At 39.1% G+C, this 21127-nt stretch overlaps 6 protein-coding genes across 8 annotated transcripts in view; 5 read left to right on the top strand and 1 right to left on the bottom strand.

Annotated features, from left to right (window-relative positions):
• Positions 1-279: 279 nt before the first annotated feature.
• The window catches only part of LOC128014358 (piggyBac transposable element-derived protein 4-like), a 37270-nt gene continuing 16422 nt past the window's right edge, over positions 280-21127 (bottom strand). The window contains exons 1-4 of one of the 3 annotated variants that reach the window (XM_052597926.1): positions 3293-3455; positions 2764-2844; positions 1277-2594; positions 291-1237 (exon numbers count right to left, since the gene is read on the bottom strand). In XM_052597926.1, coding sequence (XP_052453886.1) covers positions 1028-1237; positions 1277-2594; positions 2764-2844; positions 3293-3435 — 1752 coding nt within the window. In that variant the 5' untranslated portion in view covers positions 3436-3455 and the 3' untranslated portion in view covers positions 291-1027. Of the gene's footprint in view, positions 2595-2763; positions 2845-3292; positions 3456-21127 lie in introns of those variants that run through there. The other 2 variants (XM_052597924.1, XM_052597925.1) reach the window with 2 other exon arrangements.
• Positions 8006-8381, top strand: LOC128014425 (histone H4). Its single transcript, XM_052598012.1, has one exon. The coding sequence runs from the start codon at positions 8056-8058 to the stop codon at positions 8365-8367; it is 312 nt and encodes a 103-aa protein (XP_052453972.1). The 5' UTR covers positions 8006-8055; the 3' UTR covers positions 8368-8381.
• Positions 9492-10028, top strand: LOC128014412 (histone H2B). Its single transcript, XM_052597997.1, has one exon. The coding sequence runs from the start codon at positions 9535-9537 to the stop codon at positions 9907-9909; it is 375 nt and encodes a 124-aa protein (XP_052453957.1). The 5' UTR covers positions 9492-9534; the 3' UTR covers positions 9910-10028.
• Positions 12898-14080, top strand: LOC128014428 (histone H1-like). The gene has a single exon (XM_052598015.1). It carries the CDS (start codon positions 12910-12912, stop codon positions 13546-13548), a length of 639 nt encoding a protein of 212 aa, XP_052453975.1. The 5' UTR covers positions 12898-12909; the 3' UTR covers positions 13549-14080.
• LOC128014396 (histone H2A-like) lies at positions 14269-14875 on the top strand. Its single transcript, XM_052597979.1, has one exon. The coding sequence runs from the start codon at positions 14309-14311 to the stop codon at positions 14693-14695; it is 387 nt and encodes a 128-aa protein (XP_052453939.1). The 5' UTR covers positions 14269-14308; the 3' UTR covers positions 14696-14875.
• LOC128014432 (histone H3-like) lies at positions 17535-19059 on the top strand. Its single transcript, XM_052598020.1, has 2 exons — positions 17535-17930; positions 18728-19059. The coding sequence occupies exons 1-2, from the start codon at positions 17580-17582 to the stop codon at positions 19043-19045; spliced, it is 669 nt and encodes a 222-aa protein (XP_052453980.1). The 5' UTR covers positions 17535-17579; the 3' UTR covers positions 19046-19059.

Raw genomic sequence — 21127 nt, 5'->3', positions numbered from 1 at the left:
GACAAAGTCTTCTTTTTGTAGTATTATTCCAGTCCCAGTATTTTTAGTTTTAGCGTTTGTGCCAGAAATCTGTTTTTTGAGCACTGTGCTGATCTGCTGAAGTAAAAATCTTAGAAAAATCTGAGAAAAGTACAGAAATAAGAAGCAAAGCACAGAGCAGTAAGCTAGAGCATCCGAACGGTAGCAAAGCCGGAAGCTTAGTATAATACATTTTTGTGACCAGAGAAATAATTTTACTTAGTCAATAAACGATTAACACTATCCACCCTGTGGATGAACAAATCATTTTATTGTGCTATTAATGCTATAATGCTACAAGTGATTCCTGAAGATGAATGTAGTTAATAATAACCCGTTATGATTAATTATGTAATCTCACTTTGAGCTAATTGCAGAGTCACTACAAGGCATATATAGATTACAACAGTTTTTAAACTTCCTTTAAGGAGTCGAGCTAAACAAAAAGGCCTGTTTTGTTGCAAAATAATGTAACTTTTGGATATACTTTATGCTATCACTACAAAATATGAAACCAATATAGCTAACATGCTGGGGAACATCATCAAAAAAGAATTGTCCTAATACCTTATTTCTTTTCTGAGATATTGAATGTCAAATAAAACCGATATGAAAAATTTCTCTTGAGCACTCAAATTTTTATTGCATTATTATCAGTTATTTCTCAGCAGGAGAATGTGCAAAATATTATAATTATTATTATATTATATAAAAATATTATATGAAAATGTTCTTGAAAATAGTCTCTTCTCACCAAAGCTGAATTTATTTGATCAAAAATACAGTAAGATATAAATACATTAATGTAGTGAAGTACTATAAATGCCATATATTTTCATCAGCCATCTAGTCTTCACTGCGATGATCCTTCTGCAAAATTTGTTATCAGTTATTATCATGAGCTTCTAATTAACAAAGTTGAAAATGGTTTCCATAAAAAAATAAAAAAAACAATAATAATAAAAAAAAAAACAATAACCAGAAAAAAATATGATTTATTTGAACACAATCACAGACTTTTGTGCCATTCCTGGAAACAATTTCTGTTCAACTGAAGACACAAATAAACGTCACAAGCCTGGCATTTCCAAGGTGTTTGTGACCTCTTTCCATGCACTGCTTTGCAATGTACACAGATCCGGCGACCGACAGTAGCGTTTCTTATGAGATCTGAAGTCAGCTCAGCTCCTGGGATTGGCACATGTTCTGTGCTGGACTGTTTTGGTGCTGCTTTCTGTGACACACCACAGAGCTCTGCAATAAGCTCCTCCATGAACTCTTTGCGAGTCATGTTTCCAATCAGCTCTTTGTGCAATATGAAAGCATTATTGGCGGCAATGTCCAAGAAGTGTAGAAAGACTTTTCTGTACCATTTCATGGTTTTGTGCTGTGCAGCGTAGTATTGCAGAAGCTGATTGGACAGGTCAACACCCCCCATGTGCTGGCTGTATGCAGTCACAGGTGCAGGACATGGAACAGACTTTGTATGTTGTGCTTTGATGTTTCTTTTCACACGGTCTCCTGTATAGGCAGCATGTATGGTGGAACAAACAGACACCACTTGCATGTCCATCCACTTCACACACACAAGAGGCCCGTCCCGAATCCACCTGATGGATCCCCTGCTGGAGCTTCTGCTCAGTGAATTAGCTGCAGTCTTTGGGAAGCCCTTCCTCTGCTCCCTGTACGTCCCACAAGCACCAAACTTCAGAGTAAACAAGTCTGTGAAGAGCTTTGGACTGGTGTAGAAATCGTCCATGTACACATGGTACCCAGAGCCCAAAACTTTACGGTCCAGGAGAGACATCACAGCATCATATGAAAGCCCACGGCCTGCAGGAAAACTATTCTTGCCCGTGTAGACGGAGAAGTCCACAATATATCCATTTGATGAGTCTGAAAGGTCAAAAAACTTGAAGCCCAACTTTGTCGGCTTGACTTTTGTGCACCGTCTCATTCCTGTCTTTGCTCTGCATGCCACCAATCTCTCCTTCACAGCTAGATTTCTTCTAGGATGATAGAAGGCTTTGCACGCAAGACGAATCGTGTCCATGAGGGGTTTGATCCTGAACAGACGGTCATGTTGGTCTGTGCTCCTCTTTCTGTCGTTTTCCTCGTCTGCGTCTGGGTGACTCATGTGTAGATTCCAGGAAATGGTGCGGTATCTGTCCCTTGACATAACTGTGGCGGGAAAAGGCAGAGAGAAAGGACTGTCCTGCCGCCAGTAGTCAGCGATGGAGCTCATCTTCAGCACAGACATGTAGAATATCAGTCCAATGTAGCGATACAGCTCATCAACACCGACATCTGTCCATTTGTACTTGTGACCCTTTGACATTGCCCTGGCAGCCTGAGCATTTGTGTTGTGGCACAGGTTTTCCACGGCGCTCTCTGTGAAAAACAGTTTGAAAAGACTCATGGGAGAGTGTGAGTCAGCAGCAGACAACTGTGGTCCTGGTTCCCGAGCAGGCAGGAATCTCAGAGTCTGAGGAACCTGGTCAACATCAGTCTCTGCTTTCCATGAAAGAGTCCTGGCTCTCTTTGCAGCAGGCATCTGGTCACTGTCACTCTCACATCTGTTTAAAACAAAGAAAGAAATAAAACTGAGCATGGTGACAACAGGATAATCAAGAGGAGCAATTTACAAATGTGTATCCATTATGTGAACATTTCTACATCGGACAGTAGACTATACAAGCACAATTAAACTGTGAGAGGTAAAATGACGGGTAAATATCCACTTACATGTTAAGATTCTCAACTGAGTTGAAAGCTGAAAGATGCTTGTGTGTTGCCCTTGTGTGATGTGCACTTGAAGGTGTTTTCCTAGAAAATAAAGAAATAGTTTGTAAATATTTATTGTCAAAGGTAACATACTATAGTGCATGCATAAGTTATGGCCAATTAACAGATATAGGCCAATAGAGACATCCTTTGTGTCTGTTGATGGGGCATCAATATCCATAAAACACTTTCAAAACATCTGCACCTAAGCAACTATTTACAAACATACTTAGTTTCCGCTATAAAGGGCGGTCAACACAAATCAAAAGTTAGATATAGTCTAAACATTGATTTTATCTAATGTTACATTACAAAACGTTCACATTGGTACAACATTTACAGTTAGAAAAGGACTATGTATTTCAGTCATGGGCTAACTTACTGATTTTAATCTGGCAATAGGTCTTAAACAGTGTTACAATCATGCCCTAACTAATAATAAGGTATATTTGACTCTAGTTTCTAATCAAAGTCAGAATAAATGACTTACTCTTTAGAAATTGTGTTCTCTGCAGCATCACAGCGCTCCTCGAAATACAGGAGTTCATCATCAAAGTCTTCCTCTTCTTCTGAGGGAAAAGTACTTTCTTCTTCGCTTTCTGTCATCATCTGGAGAGCTTCCTCATGTGCCATCGTGATTAAAAAGTGAACAAGCTGAACTGTACTGCCAGTTTTATAGTAGTGATGAGGGGCGTTAACCATATGACTGCATCATATCATTAGCATATGAATAGAGCTCAGTTTGTGTGTGTGTGTGTGTGTGTGTGCAGATCAAGATACAACATTACAGAGGTTTTGAAGAGACCTGTCATTAAACTTTGCTTTTTGTAAACATAATTGTATTATAACTTTTCCTAGATTTTGTATTCTTCTACCCTTTGGAAGACTTTCTTAAAGGAGTCATATGATGCTTTTAATTAAAGATCATTATTTTGTGTATTCAATTTTTTATATTAATGCTTAGAGTATTACAACATCATCATTGCACATTATTTGTAACATCTGCATTTTCAATTTAGTGTTTTATTTAAATTATTTAATTGCAACATTTTATTATAATTTTCACTAAGAACTGTAATTGGATTTATATTGTGTCCCTAAGTTCACTGTTATCCCAGCGGTCATCAAGATGTTCACTCATTCTATGACCACACTCAACAAAACTGAATATATGTGAATCCATATAGTAATAGACACCCTAAAATGTTTTCTACAAAGTTCCTCCTCCCGACAAGCACAGTCTGCTCTGATTGGTCGACTGACCCAGTGCAAGAGAAAGTTTGTTTACAATCTTTTGCCTCATCTAGTTCATTTATATGATCATTATCATTCACAACAGCTCTGTCTTTGTCCCGTTTTTCTTCTTCTTCTCTTCCCTGGGCACCAGAGGCTTCAGTCTTTTTGTCTTATAGATAATTTATCAGTGAACATCTTTCACAGTCGATGTATGTGGAAGTGCGACTGCACGGGAAAGATGCACGTGTCGAACCGGCTGAGTCCGGACAGAGAACATTCAAATAGTGGAATAGTCATGTTTTTTCATAGTAAAAAAAATAATAATAATAAAAACACACGTCTTGACTAACTTTTTAACCTGCCCATAAACAAACTGTAGGAATACTAACTGAGATTACAGAACATAAATCCAGTAGCCTATTATAACGAATAAAATCAGTTTATGTTATGTAAGAAAAAAGACACTGCGATGCTGATGACATCTTGTACTTTTATGTTGTGTATAATATAATAAACAGCACAGCATTTTTTTTTTCCCTCTGGCTGTGATTAATATCTGCGATCGTGAATCTCACAACATTTATTTCATTTATAACATTTCACATGTTTAACATATGTTGATTGTAACGAACGCCATTATGATGTGTTATATTTTATAAATTTGTATATACTTTTTTTTATTAATATTTAGCTTTTTTCCAGATTATTGTTATTTTTTAAAATATTGTTCTGTTCAAAAGGATTGCTGACAACTTATAGGTTATTCAATGATTGTGTTTCCTTCTTTCCACGCAATTTGACTGATATATGTAACATATTTTTTCATCAATGCAGCTAATGTAAAGTAAAATAAAATTTAATTAATTCAGCGTTAGGCTCACAGGCTCACATTGACCACAACAAGCACACTATAGACTACCGTCTCAAAACAAATCAGATGGATTCACGCACCAGGTGTGAATAATGCGTGTACATTATGTGATTAATTAAACTGTGAGATGTAAAATGAGTGTTAATGTGAACTCGTTAAGAGCCTCTTGTATGACGTGCATGTGAAGGCATTTTCTTAGAAAAGTGTGAATAGTTGATTGTCCAAGGTAACATGCTGTAGTGCATGCATAAGTGATGGTCAGTTAACAGATATATAGGCCAATAGAGACACGCTTTGTGTCTGTTGATGGGGCATCAATATCCATAAAACACTTTCAAAACATTTGCACCTAAGCAACTATTTACAAACACATTTAATTAGACTATATTTATTTATTTATTAGGTCATATAAAACCGTAGGCATGTTTACATGTGTACTGTATGAGTGCAGATTCTTTCATTTAGACTGGTTTTGTGTTTCTAATTTCATCTGATTAATCGTATCTGTGATTTGTACCTAACTTTTTGAGTGAAAAAGCTTTTTTATGTATAATTTTAATAGTATATATATATATATATATATATATATATATATATAGGATCCAATATTTGGTGATAATAATATGAGAGATTATATAGTATAACGGAGATAATATAATGAGTGTTACAGGAATCTGAACACAGACGGATAATAAGTTGTTCACTTGTGTGCTATATATAATAATATTATATATAATAATATATAATTATATCTACATTGCTATTTTATTCGGAACAATACAAATTTAAGATATAAGAATACATATTTTTTTCACAAATGATTTGATAAAAATATCAGGGTCCTTTTGACTCATGAACAATTTATGCAAGTATTCTCTTTTTCCAGTCTTCTCAAGAGAAAGTGTCATTAGCCGCGTTTCCCCTGTCGGGCCAAAACCAGGCGTGCTAGTGCATGCCAGGATCAAAACTCACTCTCAGTCAGCAGCGAGTGTTTGAAATAACTTGATCTGATGTGGATTATAATCACTAAACAAGGCAGAAATATTTATAAGCGATGTAAAAGACTATACACGCTAAACATTAAGGTTACCATAGTAAACATGGTAAATGCAACTACTTGGAGAAATCAGACGTCAGTTTCTTATTCTCTATCACAATTGTGAATTTAATTAGTAACATATTTATGTTGCCATAAGTCTCGGCTCGAAATTTTAATTCCATGTATCCTGTCATAAAAATATAATAATGTTTTTTGTTCGGGGGCTTTTTTAAAAATAGAGAGATTATATTTTTTTTCTAAATGTGATATATACACTCTAAAAACTGCTGGGTTGAAAACAACCCAATTTGGGTTATTTTGTCAACCCAGCGCCGGGTCAAAAAGGGAAGAACCCAACGCTGGGTTATTTTAACCCAACCAGTTGCAACCCAATCAGTACAGTGACATCATCACCATCCAGGGCAGCGTCCTCCTTTAAAATCACTGCTGCATCCATTTAGGGGAAAGGACGTTCTCTTCTCTGACCAGCATTCATCCCAGTCACCGCCTGTTCTTCATCAGTGACCTAAAAAGAGAAAGACATTTGAAAAAATAAAACATTTAATTAAACTATCCATTTTCAGGTAGAGGTGTATTCACATCCGTAAGGACATGTAAATAATCTGTGTTAAAGTTTCAACACTTTGTGAGGTTGTTCAATGTCTCTGTCTACCACAGCTCTCGTGAAGGCTATAATGGCAGCACTAGTGTGAGGGCATGGCATATTGTTTGAATAAATATATTGGTTTCTGAAAGCTTCTTTACTGAAACATTAAAACAGACATGACATTCACATACCTCACAAATGTTCGTGTACGTAGATGGCTGCTCGTCAAACAGTTAGTTCACCAAATAATACAAATTTCATAATTTAATTTCCACATGTTGTTCCACTCATACAAACTCTGCTCATTTTTGGAAAACAAATAAATATATTTAATACTCTTAATTTGTGTCCTCCATTGCTATTCTGGGAGACCAGTATTTTATTTTGATATCATATAATTTAAGATTTATTCATATATAAATATCTGAATGATTTTCTTCTACAATAGCTCTGTATTTATAAGATTATCTAAACTATAAATGGATTAACAAAATCATGCGAAAATTAATAATATATTAATTTTTGTTATAAAGATGGACAAAAGTCTTATAGGTTTGGAATGACTTGAGGGCAAGTAAATTATTTTTTTTGTGTGAACTTTTCCTTGAAGAGGGAAGACCAAGAATGATGACTCTCCAAATCAGACAACTCCAAAGTTGGTTTGAGTTCTGCAATGAAAAACACAGACATCAATGGTTTAAATGAAATGAGCACGTAATCACACTGTTGTTGCATCAAAATGTGAAGTAAACCAGCAGGAGACAACAGAAACATCTATTTTCTAAAAAATAACCTTACATAAAATCTCCACAGAATGATGATCTCCCATGTCTCTGTCTTTTAACATCTACAAAAACAAACATTATTTTACTCTTAGTAAAAAACTAAAAACTACAACTGATAACTGATAACATGAAATCAGAGTTGATTTCAAAGTTGTACTGATATTTCTGTGCTGGGACGGACTTGCCACGTTACAGGAACATACCACTATAACGTCACCAGACGAATATAGGAATCACAAAGTCGTTATTTACGTAACGGTGTTAGATGGATACACACCTTTGTACAGCAGGTGTATATTTTGCCTCTGTAAATCTAATACCATATTCTATTTTATTTTATTTCTAACTTATACTTTCACATACACTAATTCACTTTGCACTACATGGTTAATACTTTTTATATATTTTATTATTAATATTATTCTTTTTCTTTCTGTATATACATATGTGCACTATTTTTAAGCAGCCCAGCTGCAACTGCTTTGGCAATACAAATGTACAGTTTTGTCATGCCAATAAAGCTCACCTAAATTGATAAAAATTGAGAGAGAGAGAGAGAGAGAGAGAGAGGGGGAGAGAGGGAGAGAGGGAGAGCATATAGCTCCGCCTTCGTGTGCTTCAACTAGGTCCTGTAGACTACTCCAAAGCTCTTCTCGCGCACTGTCTGAGTTTATACGTTCTATTGTACAACGTAGCAGCTTGAAGATCTGTAGTTATGTCTGGAAGAGGTAAAGGCGGTAAAGGGCTCGGGAAAGGAGGCGCTAAGCGTCACCGTAAAGTTCTGCGGGATAACATCCAGGGCATCACCAAACCCGCCATCCGTCGTCTCGCTCGCCGCGGCGGAGTCAAGCGTATCTCCGGTCTGATCTACGAGGAGACCCGCGGTGTGCTGAAGGTGTTCCTGGAGAACGTGATCCGCGATGCCGTGACCTACACCGAGCACGCCAAGAGAAAGACCGTCACCGCCATGGACGTCGTGTACGCGCTGAAACGACAGGGACGCACTCTGTACGGCTTCGGAGGATAAACGCGTCCGTGTTAGCAGAAAACCACAAAGGCTCTTTTAAGAGCCACCCACGTCTTCAAGAAGAGTACATCTCATATTTTCTAAGATAATAATCTTACACTCATATAATCTGAACCTACTGTTAAAATTATTGGTTAAAGTTATTTGAGACCAGGAAAGCAACTGTCTAATAATCTAAATTATGGCTTTTGTTCTACTAGATACAACTAGCGCTGTCCAGTCAAAGACTCTCTGAGCATTGAGGTCAAAATATACATTTAATGCAGGCTCTAGAAAAATAAGAAGCAAAGTAAATTAGGAAAAAAAGCATCAAAGCTCAAACAAAAGGCTAGTAAAGTATGCTAACATAAAGATGTGAGAAATATTTCCAGTACACATCATCTTTGAGGTGTCTAGTATTAATATTTGAATTCACATTTATACAGTTTTGTTGAGTGTGATCACAGAATGAGTAAACAATGGTCACAATAGTGACCGCTCGGATAACAGTGAATTTAGGGACACAATATAAATCCAATTACGGTTCTTAGAGAAAAATACACTAGAATGTTGCAATGACACAATATTGCACTAAATTAAAAGTGCAAATGTTACAAATACTTAAAAATATTAATGGTGTAATACTGGTAGCACTAATATAACAATTTGATTATATATATTACAAAAATAATAATAATTTTGATGGCTGTATATATATATATATATACAGCCATCAACATGTTTCAAATTATTATTATTTTTGTAATATATATAATCATAATCTCAGTATTCCTGTCAACGTTATATGGATTTTTATGCATAGTAGTAACGCTATAATGTGATCGAGCATTTTGGGGGGGGGTTAAACGGGTTAATTTAATGTGCAAAACAATGGAAATAGTTTATTTTTCTTCTTTCTTAATCTTTGTGTGTTTATCACACGTTTTGAGCGGGAAAGTGAGACAAAGAAGCGTGTGAGGGAGGAGACCGGAAGCAGTCAGATTTAGAAGCCTGTGATGTCTTGCCCGCCGATTTCTAACCAATGAAATATGTTTCTGTCAATCATTGTGCGAAAAGACCCAATCAGGGAACAGCAGTCAGCCCTCCTAAATTAGCATGAGCATTTAATAAATCCCCAGTCCATGATCTTAAACACTTATTGTGTTGCTCTACTTACCGTGAACTAACATGCCTGAACCAGCGAAGTCCGCTCCCAAGAAGGGCTCCAAGAAGGCCGTCACCAAGACCGCCGCTAAAGGAGGAAAGAAGCGCAGAAAGTCCAGGAAGGAGAGCTACGCTATCTACGTGTACAAAGTGCTGAAGCAGGTCCATCCTGACACTGGTATCTCTTCCAAGGCAATGGGGATCATGAACTCTTTCGTCAACGACATCTTCGAGCGCATCGCCGGTGAGTCGTCTCGTCTCGCTCACTACAACAAGCGCTCCACCATCACCTCGAGAGAGATCCAGACCGCCGTGCGTCTGCTGCTGCCCGGAGAGCTGGCCAAACACGCCGTGTCTGAGGGCACCAAGGCCGTCACCAAGTACACCAGCTCCAAGTAGATCTCCGCTTCGACTCCGAGACACAAAGGCTCTTTTAAGAGCCACCCATTTTACCAGTTAAAGAGCTATTTTTGTAAGTTAATATAGAGTAATAAATAAAGTTGGCAAATGTTCTCACTCTTATTCTGGAGGTGGAAGTGTTGCTAGCGGTCAAGTTTAATCATGTTTTTCTTATGAAGTGATTGACTGACAACCGTGAATTAGGTCCATACTATAAACACTGTTCTCTTGCTTTAACACATCAGTCAGATTTGGTGACCTGTTACTGCAAAACTATACTCTCGAATCTCATATCTGTGCTCCGACAGTCTGCAAAGCTTGAGCTAAATTAGCACATAATGACCCATGTGAAAACACTAGGAGTCAAGACTGATAACGCATCAATCAAAACCTTATGTGGAGATAAAAGGGCCAAAGTCAGCTTACAGTTTTTCTCAGTGGCCTCAGTGCATTTCTCAGATCAAAAATGAAATGATCAAAAGTACTTATTCAATCTCCACTTCATTTAGACACTTGTGCACATCATAAAAGGTCTCTCATTCTTTTCATCAAGTTGTGATTGCTTTGGTACATTCATGCATCTGATTATAGCACATAAATTATTTTATAGATACAGTAAATGTACACAAACCTGTATTTTAATGAAGAATGCATTAATTCAATGGCGCTTAGAACTGCTCTCTTGTGAAGAGAAGATGCAAAATCCCTGCCATAAATTACTCAACCACTGGGTTACGTCTGACCCAGGATCTGAGAAAAACAAAAATGACCCCAATATTGGTTTATGTTGGTCCCAAGAGCTGCAAACCAACCCAAACACTGGGTCAGTCTTGACTTTCACTAATGAAGAGAATAGATCAAGCAATGATAAAGCAGTTCTTAACTAAATGCCACAGCTTCACTACTACTAGAGACACTGTCAGGTATAATTCATTCTCACACGCGGTCGCTCTCACTGATTAATGTAATCTTTACTCTGCTTCTTCTGTGTCTGATTAAGAATGAGTAGAAATCTGGAAGAAATATAATGACCCAAAGACAAAAGAACTGAAACAAAAGTCTGCTATAGGAGCAGCAGCCGTGTGGCAGCGCTGTGTCATGCTATACACAAGGTGTTTGAGTCTCAGCTGCTCCAGGCCTATTTGTTAATAAATAACGTCATCAGCAGCTAGGCCACGGCGACTTGATTTTCATCACATAAAAGTTGAAAAATCAGAAGTCGTTCAACACCTAACAGAAACACAATTCAATCCAGATAAAGCTTTAATCACAAACATTTCAGGGGCAGTCTACATTAATTTTCAAACATTGGACACATTAAATACCAAATGAGTGTTTCAATGCACATTAGCTTTTTCCACATCCTTTCACATTATTCAATTTTCTCTAATCCAACCTGTTACATTTATTATTTATAGCAATGCAATTAACATCTGATTTGCACTCAGTCAACAGCAAGAAGGCTGAGGCTTGCTAAATGAGGAGAACTTGCACCGGCTCCACTGACAGATGAAGAGGAGATCAAGTATTGAAAGAAGTTTAAAATACAACAGGAAAAATAATAAAAGTTGTCTTTGTATTTGAAGGAAATAAAAATGACCAAATAAATTGTGAATAATTTGTGTAACAGCTGAGGTTGTTACGGCATACATTTGGTTACTTCCAGAAATCCCTGGAATATATTATCATGCGAATGTCATTTATCAGACTATAGCCTCATCAAACATGCTGTGGAGCTCCTCTTTGACTGTTTGTGCCCAGGAAACAACACCAACATTTTCAGAAATAAAGAAATATACCACTCAAATAAATATCAGGATCCTGTATAGAAAGATAGGCCTTTTTTGTTATTTTGACTGTGTCTGTATGATGAAAACACATGTAATGAATGATTACCTGCACTGTAAAAATGCTTTTCTTGCTTAGAATTTATTTTGTCTTCTTGTTTCCAGCCATAAAATCTGAAGATTCATAAAACTATGCATTATTTACATAAGAAAAACAACATTTAATTATGCCAATGGGGTTGTCAAAGTTTACAGCTTTACATGTTTCAGATAAAATGCAAATCTTGTTTCCACAAGGAAATATCTTACATTATATTTGAATAGAAAATGCATCTTGACTTTATAATTTTTAGATGTTTGTGTTTAAAACAAGACAAAAATAGTCAGTTTTTTTCAGCGTGAATGAATGAATGGGGTATGCTTTAAAAAGGGGGTTGCGGATCAAAATAAACTGGGATTACAGAAGAAAAGCTGTTCCTGACAAGGTTAGGTTCACAGAGTAAGTTAACACGGTTAACTTTCATTCTCTGAGTAGTTACCTCTCTTTCGACTTACGCTGCTTTCTCAGATTTGACAACCCTCCCATTATGAAACTGAAGTTTCCTAGAGTTTCCTTCATTTCAGGGACAAGATACTCGGAGTTTTCAATTAAGCTTCTTTCTGAATTGCTCCTCTGACACGTGTAACAAACAGACTCAAAGCCTCCGGGTGTTTGTGCTTCAAGCTGCCCAAAACAACAGCTGTATAAAACACTGCACACGCCCTTCACTGATGCACTTTACATCAAATGCATTTTCAAACTGTTTCTGAAACACACAGAGGAAGATTTTTATCTTTTGTCAACTTTTCCAGTTAAACGAGGCATTATATTTACACGCGGCTTTGTGCCGTAGCTGATGCTCGCCTTGAGTTTGACCCGATCAGGTCAAAAGGAACATTTCTTCACCGCGGGTTTTAGTCTCCAAAGAAAGCCAAGAACCTCTGCTCGGTGTTTGCTTGGTTTTTACTGCGTCAAACTGTTTTGCCACTCGAGTATTGCCCTTCAATATAGGAGAAGAAAACACAAGTGCGAGGGGCTCGCGGAGGCGCGCAGACACCGAGCGGCTCGGTTGAGTCTATAAGGTTCTCATCTGTTGTTTAAGAGCGCAGCGCTGCTCGAGCGACACTCATCTTTGAACTCAGCGTTTGAGAGACTGTAAACCCGCTCTGAAAAATGGCAGAAACCGCTCCAGCCCCGGCCGCTGCCGCCCCGCCGGCCAAAGCGCCCAAGAAGAAGTCCGCCGCCAAAGCCAAGAAAGCAGGTCCAGGCGTCGGTGAGCTGATCCTCAAAGCCGTATCCGCGTCCAAGGAGAGGAGCGGCGTGTCGCTCGCCGCCCTGAAGAAAGCTCTCGCCGCCAGCGGCTACGACGTGGAGAAGAACAACTCCCGCGTCAAGCTCGCCATCAAGAGCCTGGTGACTAAAGGCGCCCTGCTTCAGGTCAAAGGGACCGGTGCCTCCGGCTCTTTCAAGATAAGTAAGAAGCAAACCGAGACCAAGAAGAAACCGGCGAAGAAGGCGGCTCCTAAAGCGAAGAAGCCCGCGGCCAAGAAACCCGCTGCTGCCAAGAAGCCCAAGAGCGCAGCTGCAAAGAAGCCCGCCGCTAAGAAATCGCCCAAGAAGGCCAAGAAACCCGCCGCTGCAGCCGCCAAGAAGGCGACGAAGAGCCCCAAGAAGGCGAAGAAGCCGGCAGCGCCCAAGAAAGCAGCCAAGAGCCCCAAAAAAGCCAAGGCTGCCAAACCCAAGGCAGCAAAGCCAAAAGCTGCCAAGCCTAAAGCTGCAAAGCCCAAAAAGGCAGCCCCTAAGAAGAAATAAATATCATCTGTTTTATCCCACAAAGGCTCTTTTCAGAGCCACCCACTTAATCTAAAGAAAGAGCAAAAACGCATTTTAGTTCTTAAAGTAAACTATAAACACAGCGTTTTACATGTTGACAGTTAATTAAGGAAAGCCATAAAGTTATTCACGGACATTAATACATCTTTAATGGATTATCGATATAAGTTCAAAGAAGATACAATAAATGTTTACTAATGCTTTTTTTTTCACTGAAAGTGTTTATGGGGGTAATGAACTTTTCACTGGCCTGATCTGAACCCCCTCTAACACAAATCCCAATCTATCATCTTCCTTCACACAAACCTTTTTTTTTTTTTTGCACATTTTTGTGTAGTAACCGTTTCCAATTCTATAATATAGTTTGTAATATTCTTCTTAGTTCTTATTCAACCTTTACTCAGCCTATTTCATATATTTTAATTATGTCCAGTTTAGTTCTTTGCAGTCATGTGTTTTTCTGTCTATATAGCACATAGTCTCACTGTGAATTTACTGTACAGAGCTGGAATGACAATAAAGCTGCTCTGACTATTTGAGTTCTGTTTAGTCTAAAACCAGCTCGATCCGAACCCGGTTGTAGAGGCGTGGCTTTGGCGGTGAATGTTGGAGGGAAGTTCACTGATTGGTTTACAACCTTCTAAAGCTTTAAACCAATGAGCGACTGGCACCCTAGTTTAAAACCAGTATAGCTGGATTCCGGTTTGCGCTGTAAACGTAGAAACTGTAATTATTTACAATGAGTGGAAGAGGTAAAACCGGTGGTAAGGCCAGGGCGAAGGCTAAGACTCGTTCCTCCAGAGCAGGACTGCAGTTCCCCGTCGGTCGTGTTCACAGACTTCTCCGCAAAGGGAACTACGGCGAGCGCGTCGGTGCCGGTGCTCCGGTGTATCTGGCCGCTGTGCTCGAGTATCTGACGGCTGAGATCCTGGAGCTGGCTGGAAACGCCGCTCGGGACAACAAGAAGACCCGTATCATCCCCCGTCACCTGCAGCTGGCGGTGCGTAACGACGAGGAGCTCAACAAACTCCTGGGCGGAGTGACCATCGCTCAGGGCGGCGTGCTGCCCAACATCCAGGCCGTTCTGCTGCCCAAGAAGACCGAGAAACCCGCCAAAACCAAGTGAACACGAGAGGACACAACACTCACAAAGGCTCTTTTCAGAGCCACACACTTCCCCTTAAAGAGTAGCTTGAGTTGATGAAATTTAATAGCTTCATAATTTTACTTCATGTATATCTACATGCATTTAGAGGGTTAGTTCATCCATAAAAAAAAACTATGTCATTAATAAACTTATCCTCATGTTTGATCCCAACACGTAAGACCTCCGTTTATCTTTGGAAAACATTTTAAGATATTTTAGTTTTAGTCCGAAAGCTCTCAGTCTCTAGACTGAAACTGTGTGTATTGGTATGCTGTCCAGAAAGAAATGAAAACCATCAAAGTAGTCCATGTGACATCAGAGGGTCAGTTAGAATATATTGAAGCATTGAAAACACATTGTGGTCCAAAACTACCAAAAACCACGACTTTATTCAGCATTGTCTTTTCTTCCGGTTCTGTTAAGAGTTTCAAACAAAGCAGTTTGTGTAAGTAGTAGAAGACAAGACAATGGTGAATAAAGTCATAGTTTTTGTTATTTTTGGACCAAAATGTATTTTCGATGCTTCAAAATATTCTAACTAACCCTCTGATGTCACATGGACTACTCTGATGATGTTTTTTCTTACCTTTCTGGACATGGACAGTATTTCGTACACACAGCTTCAATAAAAAGGGACTGAGAGCACTCGGACTAAATCTAAAATATCTTAAACTGTGTTCAGAAGATAAACGGAGGTTTCACGGGTTTAAAAAACAACATGAGGGTGAGTCATTAATGAAATAATTTTGATTATTGGATGAACCAACACTTTAACCCATCCAAACTGTGCGCACACACACAGGGGTCAAACTCTCTAACCACTAGGCCACGACTTCATCCAAATAAATAAAGACAATTGAAGAAATCAAAATCAACAACAGAGCAATGATACACAAGCGCTATAACAAGTCTCAGTTAGATTAATGCAGGACATGTAGCAAGCTAGTGTTAGAAGTATTTTATTTTTTGCTTTTGTTAATTGTATAATAAGCTAAAAGAAAACAGAATACAAAAAAATATTAGAAAGCTATTTTTTAAAGAATAGAATAGTGAGATGTTTAAGATACACAATTCAGTGTTAGTGGAGCTGCACAAAATGATCCTCAAATAAAAAAAAAATTAAATAAAAATAAATATAGAAAATATAATGTTTCACTGCAATAAGGAAGATATTGATATTATATAAGAAATGACATTATATAAGAAATTAAAATAATTATGGTAACATCCTCCATCCCACTGTCACGTGTAGTGTAAATTAGATCGGACTGTAACATCACCCTTTTGATGATCCTATAATAATTAAGGGAAAACAAAAACGGGTCATTGACTATCCTCATAGACTATCCATTGACTACGGGTCATTAACTCATCCTCACATAAGTCCCTGTTTTGTCCAGATGTTGCAGGATTGCACTTCATCCTGCAACATCTGGACAAAACAGGGACTTATGTGAGGATCCTATTTGTGGACTTTAGTTCGGCTTTCAACACCATCATCCCAACAGCCCTTCAGACCAAACTGACCCAGCTTTCTGTTCCTAGCTCTATCTGTCAGTGGATCACCAGATTTCTGACAGATAGGCAACAGTTAGTGAGACTGGGGAAATTCACATCAAACAGCTGCTACACCAACACTGGTGCCCCTCAGGGATGTGTTCTCTCCCCTCTGCTCTTCTCGATGTACACCAACGACTGCACCTCTAAAGAACCCTCTGTCAAGCTCCTAAAGTTTGCAGACGACACTACAGTCATCGGCCTCATCCAGGACGGTGATGAGTCTGCTTACAGAAAAGAGGTTGAGCGGCTGGCTGTCTGGTGCAGTCTTAACAACCTGGAGCTGAACACGCTCAAAACAGTGGAGATGATCGTGGACTTTAGGAGAAACCCACCTGCACTTTCCCCACTCACCATCATGAACAGCACTGTGACTGCAGTGGAGTCATTCAGATTCCTGGGAACCACCATCTCTTAGGACCTGAAGTGGGACAATCACATTGACTCCATTGTGAAAAAGGCCCAGCAAAGGTTTTATTTCCTTCGACAAGCTGAGGAAGTTTAACCTGCCACAGGAGCTGCTGAAACAGTTCTACTCAGCCGTCATTGAGTCTGTACTGTGTACCTCAATAACTGTCTGGTTTAGTTCAGCAACAAAATCAGACATCAAACGATTGTAGAGAACTGTTCAGACTGCTGAAAGGATTATTGGTGCTCCCCTGCCCACCCTTCAAGAACTGTATACATCCAGAGTGAGGAAAAGGGCTCAGAAAATCACTCTGGATCCCACACATCCAAGTCACCCCATCTTTGAACTTTTGCCATCTGGTCGGCGCCTCAGAGCCGCAAATACCAGAACAGCAAGGCACAAGAACAGTTTTTTTCCCCCAGGCAATCTACCTCATGAACAGTTAAATGTTCCCTACTTATACTTATAAATGTGCAATATCCTTATATTTATTTGTTAACCCTCCATCCTAGAACATTCCTGCATCTCACTCAATCCTATTCCATTATCATTTATACCACAATTGTTTATACACTTATTTATTTTTATTTTTTGTCTGTGTGTTGTTGTCTCTGTGTACTGGAAGCATTATGTCACTAAAACAAATTCCTTGTATGCCTAAGCATTGGCAATAAAGCTCTTTCTGATTCTGATAACTTTTGAGCGGGAAACTCAGACTGTCGCTGTCTGTTTGAAAATAGGAAACGCACTGTCATTGGCCGCCTCGCGCTGTGACACAATAGCCAATCAAATGCCGATGGTGACGCACCGCCCAAATGCTGCAGGAGATATTAAAAGTTCCCTGCAAAAGCGCCTAATCATTCCGTTGAAGAAAACAAGACAGGAAACTCGAGAAAAATGGCAAGAACCAAGCAAACCGCCCGTAAATCCACCGGAGGTAAAGCCCCGAGGAAGCAGCTCGCCACCAAAGCCGCCCGTAAGAGCGCTCCAGCCACCGGCGGCGTCAAGAAGCCTCACCGCTACAGGCCCGGCACCGTGGCTCTGCGAGAGATCCGTCGCTACCAGAAGTCCACCGAGCTGCTGATCCGCAAGCTGCCCTTCCAGCGTCTGGTGCGAGAGATCGCTCAGGACTTCAAGACGGACCTGCGCTTCCAGAGCTCCGCCGTCATGGCCCTGCAGGAGTCCAGCGAGGCTTATCTGGTCGGTCTGTTCGAGGACACCAACCTGTGCGCCATCCACGCCAAGAGAGTCACCATCATGCCCAAAGACATCCAGCTGGCCCGCCGCATCCGCGGAGAGCGCGCCTAAACGCCTGACTTCACAAGTCTTGAAACCACAAAGGCTCTTTTCAGAGCCACTTCAATTTGTCTGTTGAAGTTGAATTTCCTTTACTCTCTTTAAATATACGGTGCTATTTTGAGTTTTGCTTGAATTAACACTATTGAGAGATTACTACACCCCTTAGTGACAAATATTAGAAGTGATCTCAATATATTATGCTAACGGATGTAATAATATTTTTTTGGAAGAAGTGCAATTTGTCTGATGAAGCAAAGTTTCCTTTTTGTTTCTTAAAAATGCTGTTTTAGAAGTGATAAATAACCCCACCAAAACAATCTTCACTAAATGAGACCGATTAGAAATAATAACCTAAAGATATAATCCTTTCATATATACATTATTTTGCCTATAGAAGAAATTAAATAATATTACTTGGAGAGAAGGGCAAATATAACATAGAATAGACAATAGAAAGCGGTCCAAAGTACATAAGTATCATATAAATCTGTTTGTAGGTAATAGTTGCATGCTGGGGTAATATAAGTCCTAAATAAATTTATGTTATTTGTGCTTTTTATGAGAATTGTCCAAATGTTACCCCAAATATCAAACCATCAGCAGAAAGTTAAAAGAGGTCTGCAGTTACACGTCATTGGCTCCGCCTTCATGTTTCAAGTAGGTCCGGTAAGCGAATGTAAAAGTGCTCTTGCATGCTGCTTTCGGTATATAGACAGAATTCTGTTGCGTTCTGTAACTGATACAAGACAACAATGTCTGGAAGAGGTAAGGGAGGTAAAGGGCTCGGGAAAGGAGGCGCTAAGCGTCACCGTAAAGTTCTACGGGATAACATCCAGGGCATCACCAAACCCGCCATCCGTCGTCTCGCTCGCCGCGGCGGAGTCAAGCGTATCTCCGGTCTGATCTACGAGGAGACCCGCGGTGTGCTGAAGGTGTTCCTGGAGAACGTGATCCGCGATGCCGTGACCTACACCGAGCACGCCAAGAGAAAGACCGTCACCGCCATGGACGTCGTGTACGCGCTGAAGCGACAGGGACGCACTCTGTACGGCTTCGGAGGATAAACGCGTCCGTGTTAGCAGAAAACCACAAAGGCTCTTTTAAGAGCCGCCCAAATATTCAAAAGGAGTGTTTTCTTTGTATACGTTTTGTTACATTTTTGGATGCATTTATTACAGCTAACATTTGTTCTTCGATTATAGTAACACATTTTATGGGGAAATATGGTTAAGGTTACTTGTAAAAACATTATATGAGACTTTCAAACTAATCGTTAAAGGGTTTTTATTTGGCGCGTTTATGCAGAAATGCTTCGTGTGTCTATTCTAGTTTCTTTGACGCAAAATAGAGAATAATAGAAACCGAAATCTGTTTATTCAGAATGTAAGTGGGAAAGTAAAGACAACGCAAAGGAGTTTGTGTTGAAGTTTATTCAGGGGTAGAGTATGGAGAGGCTGTCTGTCTTTCCCCCAATGAAATACCCGCTAAAACAGTCGCTGACGTCAGGCGCGATTTAAGCTACAACAACCAAATCATCTTCAGAGGAACAACTGTGGACTTCGGTCTGATGAGATGTTGTTAGACGAGCCTATATGTCAGTAATACACACTTCTCTGTCCCATCAGCCCGTTTACCGTGCTCACGGCGCAGATTGTTAGACGAAGATGTATGGTGCACGCTCTATATCACTTCATAAAATAACCCGCACAATAAATATGAGAATACATGTTCTGTCGTCAGTCATGAAATCAAACTGCGCATGTAAACACCGAGCACAAGAACGACGCTCAAATACACGTAGCTAAAATATATTCTGCGATTCGAGATGATAACTCAAACTGATATGTGTTTTTTTTTATTTGTAATTGACATTTTATATTCTAGCATTTACGTCTACTGTTGACTTCCAGCCTTTTCACATTTTTATCACGATCTTTCTGCATGCCTCAACCATGAATATACAATATTGGAGAGCAAATATTTGGGAGTCTTGAGAAGTTGAATGTGCGCCTTTATTAAAATACCTGAAGGAAGAGCAGGCTGGTCTGACTCCACACAACCGAGAAGCGCTTTCTTCATGTGTTAATGACCTGGTATGAGCCACAGAAACACATTAACGCTCCATGATAAAAAAGGCAGCACCTTTGTCTCTTTATTGTCATTTCTTCACGATGGCACACACACGCGAGGAAGCTCTGCAGACGATCACAGACAGTGAGGAAGAGTTCATATGTTCTTCAGAAGACAACGAAGATTTGGAGGACGAAAGCTTTCATTTAAAGAAACATTCTGAAACAACAAAGGACACAATTTATAATGAGTAAGTTGTTTATTCTTTCGTACAGTAGTTGTTATAAAAAGCTGCTCACCTGTCTAGTGTCTGTTATTATGTTTGTATATAACAGTATAGGTAGGTAATGTAAGTTTATGGCCAGGTTAACCTACCTATGTAATAAATATTTCACCCAAAAACATTGCAGGACTGAACAACAGGATCTACTAAGTGTGTAAATTTGATCTTAAAGGCTAAAGTAAAGGTTTATTTTAGTGGAGCTAAAACTGACATTGTATTATTACAACAGTGGGCTTTACAGGGTTAATGTCATGTATTGCATCAAAGCTGAACTGGACACTTTACACCTAATCAGGTATGTGTGGACATAGATTCGTATGCATGTGTATGTTGATGTCCCATCAGTCCATAGGCCTATAATTGCCCATCATTTATGCTTGCACTGGTATGCTACCTTTGACAATATAAGACAATAAATGTTTTAATTTATTAATTTAATTATTATTATTATTTATTTTTTAGTTATGTGGTGCCTTCAGGTGCTTCAAGGGCGGCAAGCAAGTGTTGTTCAGTTTTCAGTGCTGAAGATAATCTGAATCTGAATAATCTAAGCTTTATTTATTTAATTATTTTGGAACCCTTAATGTTAACTTTTGTTTACGTACTTTTAAATAATATACAAAATTATACATTTTTGTAAATTGCTTCTTTTATGAGTGGTTAATACCATAGATGTTAAAAGTCTTTAACTTGGAGTCAAGTTTGAAGTAATTTAAAGGGGGGGTGAAATGCTCGTTTTCACTCAATATCCTGTTAATCTTGAGTACCTATAAAGTAGTACTGCATCCTTCAT

The sequence above is a fragment of the Carassius gibelio genome, chromosome B25, assembly GCF_023724105.1.
Source record: "Carassius gibelio isolate Cgi1373 ecotype wild population from Czech Republic chromosome B25, carGib1.2-hapl.c, whole genome shotgun sequence".
NCBI lineage: Eukaryota > Metazoa > Chordata > Actinopteri > Cypriniformes > Cyprinidae > Carassius > Carassius gibelio.
Note: the sequence above shows the minus strand (reverse complement) of the source record. Positions and strands in the feature narration are given on the sequence as shown.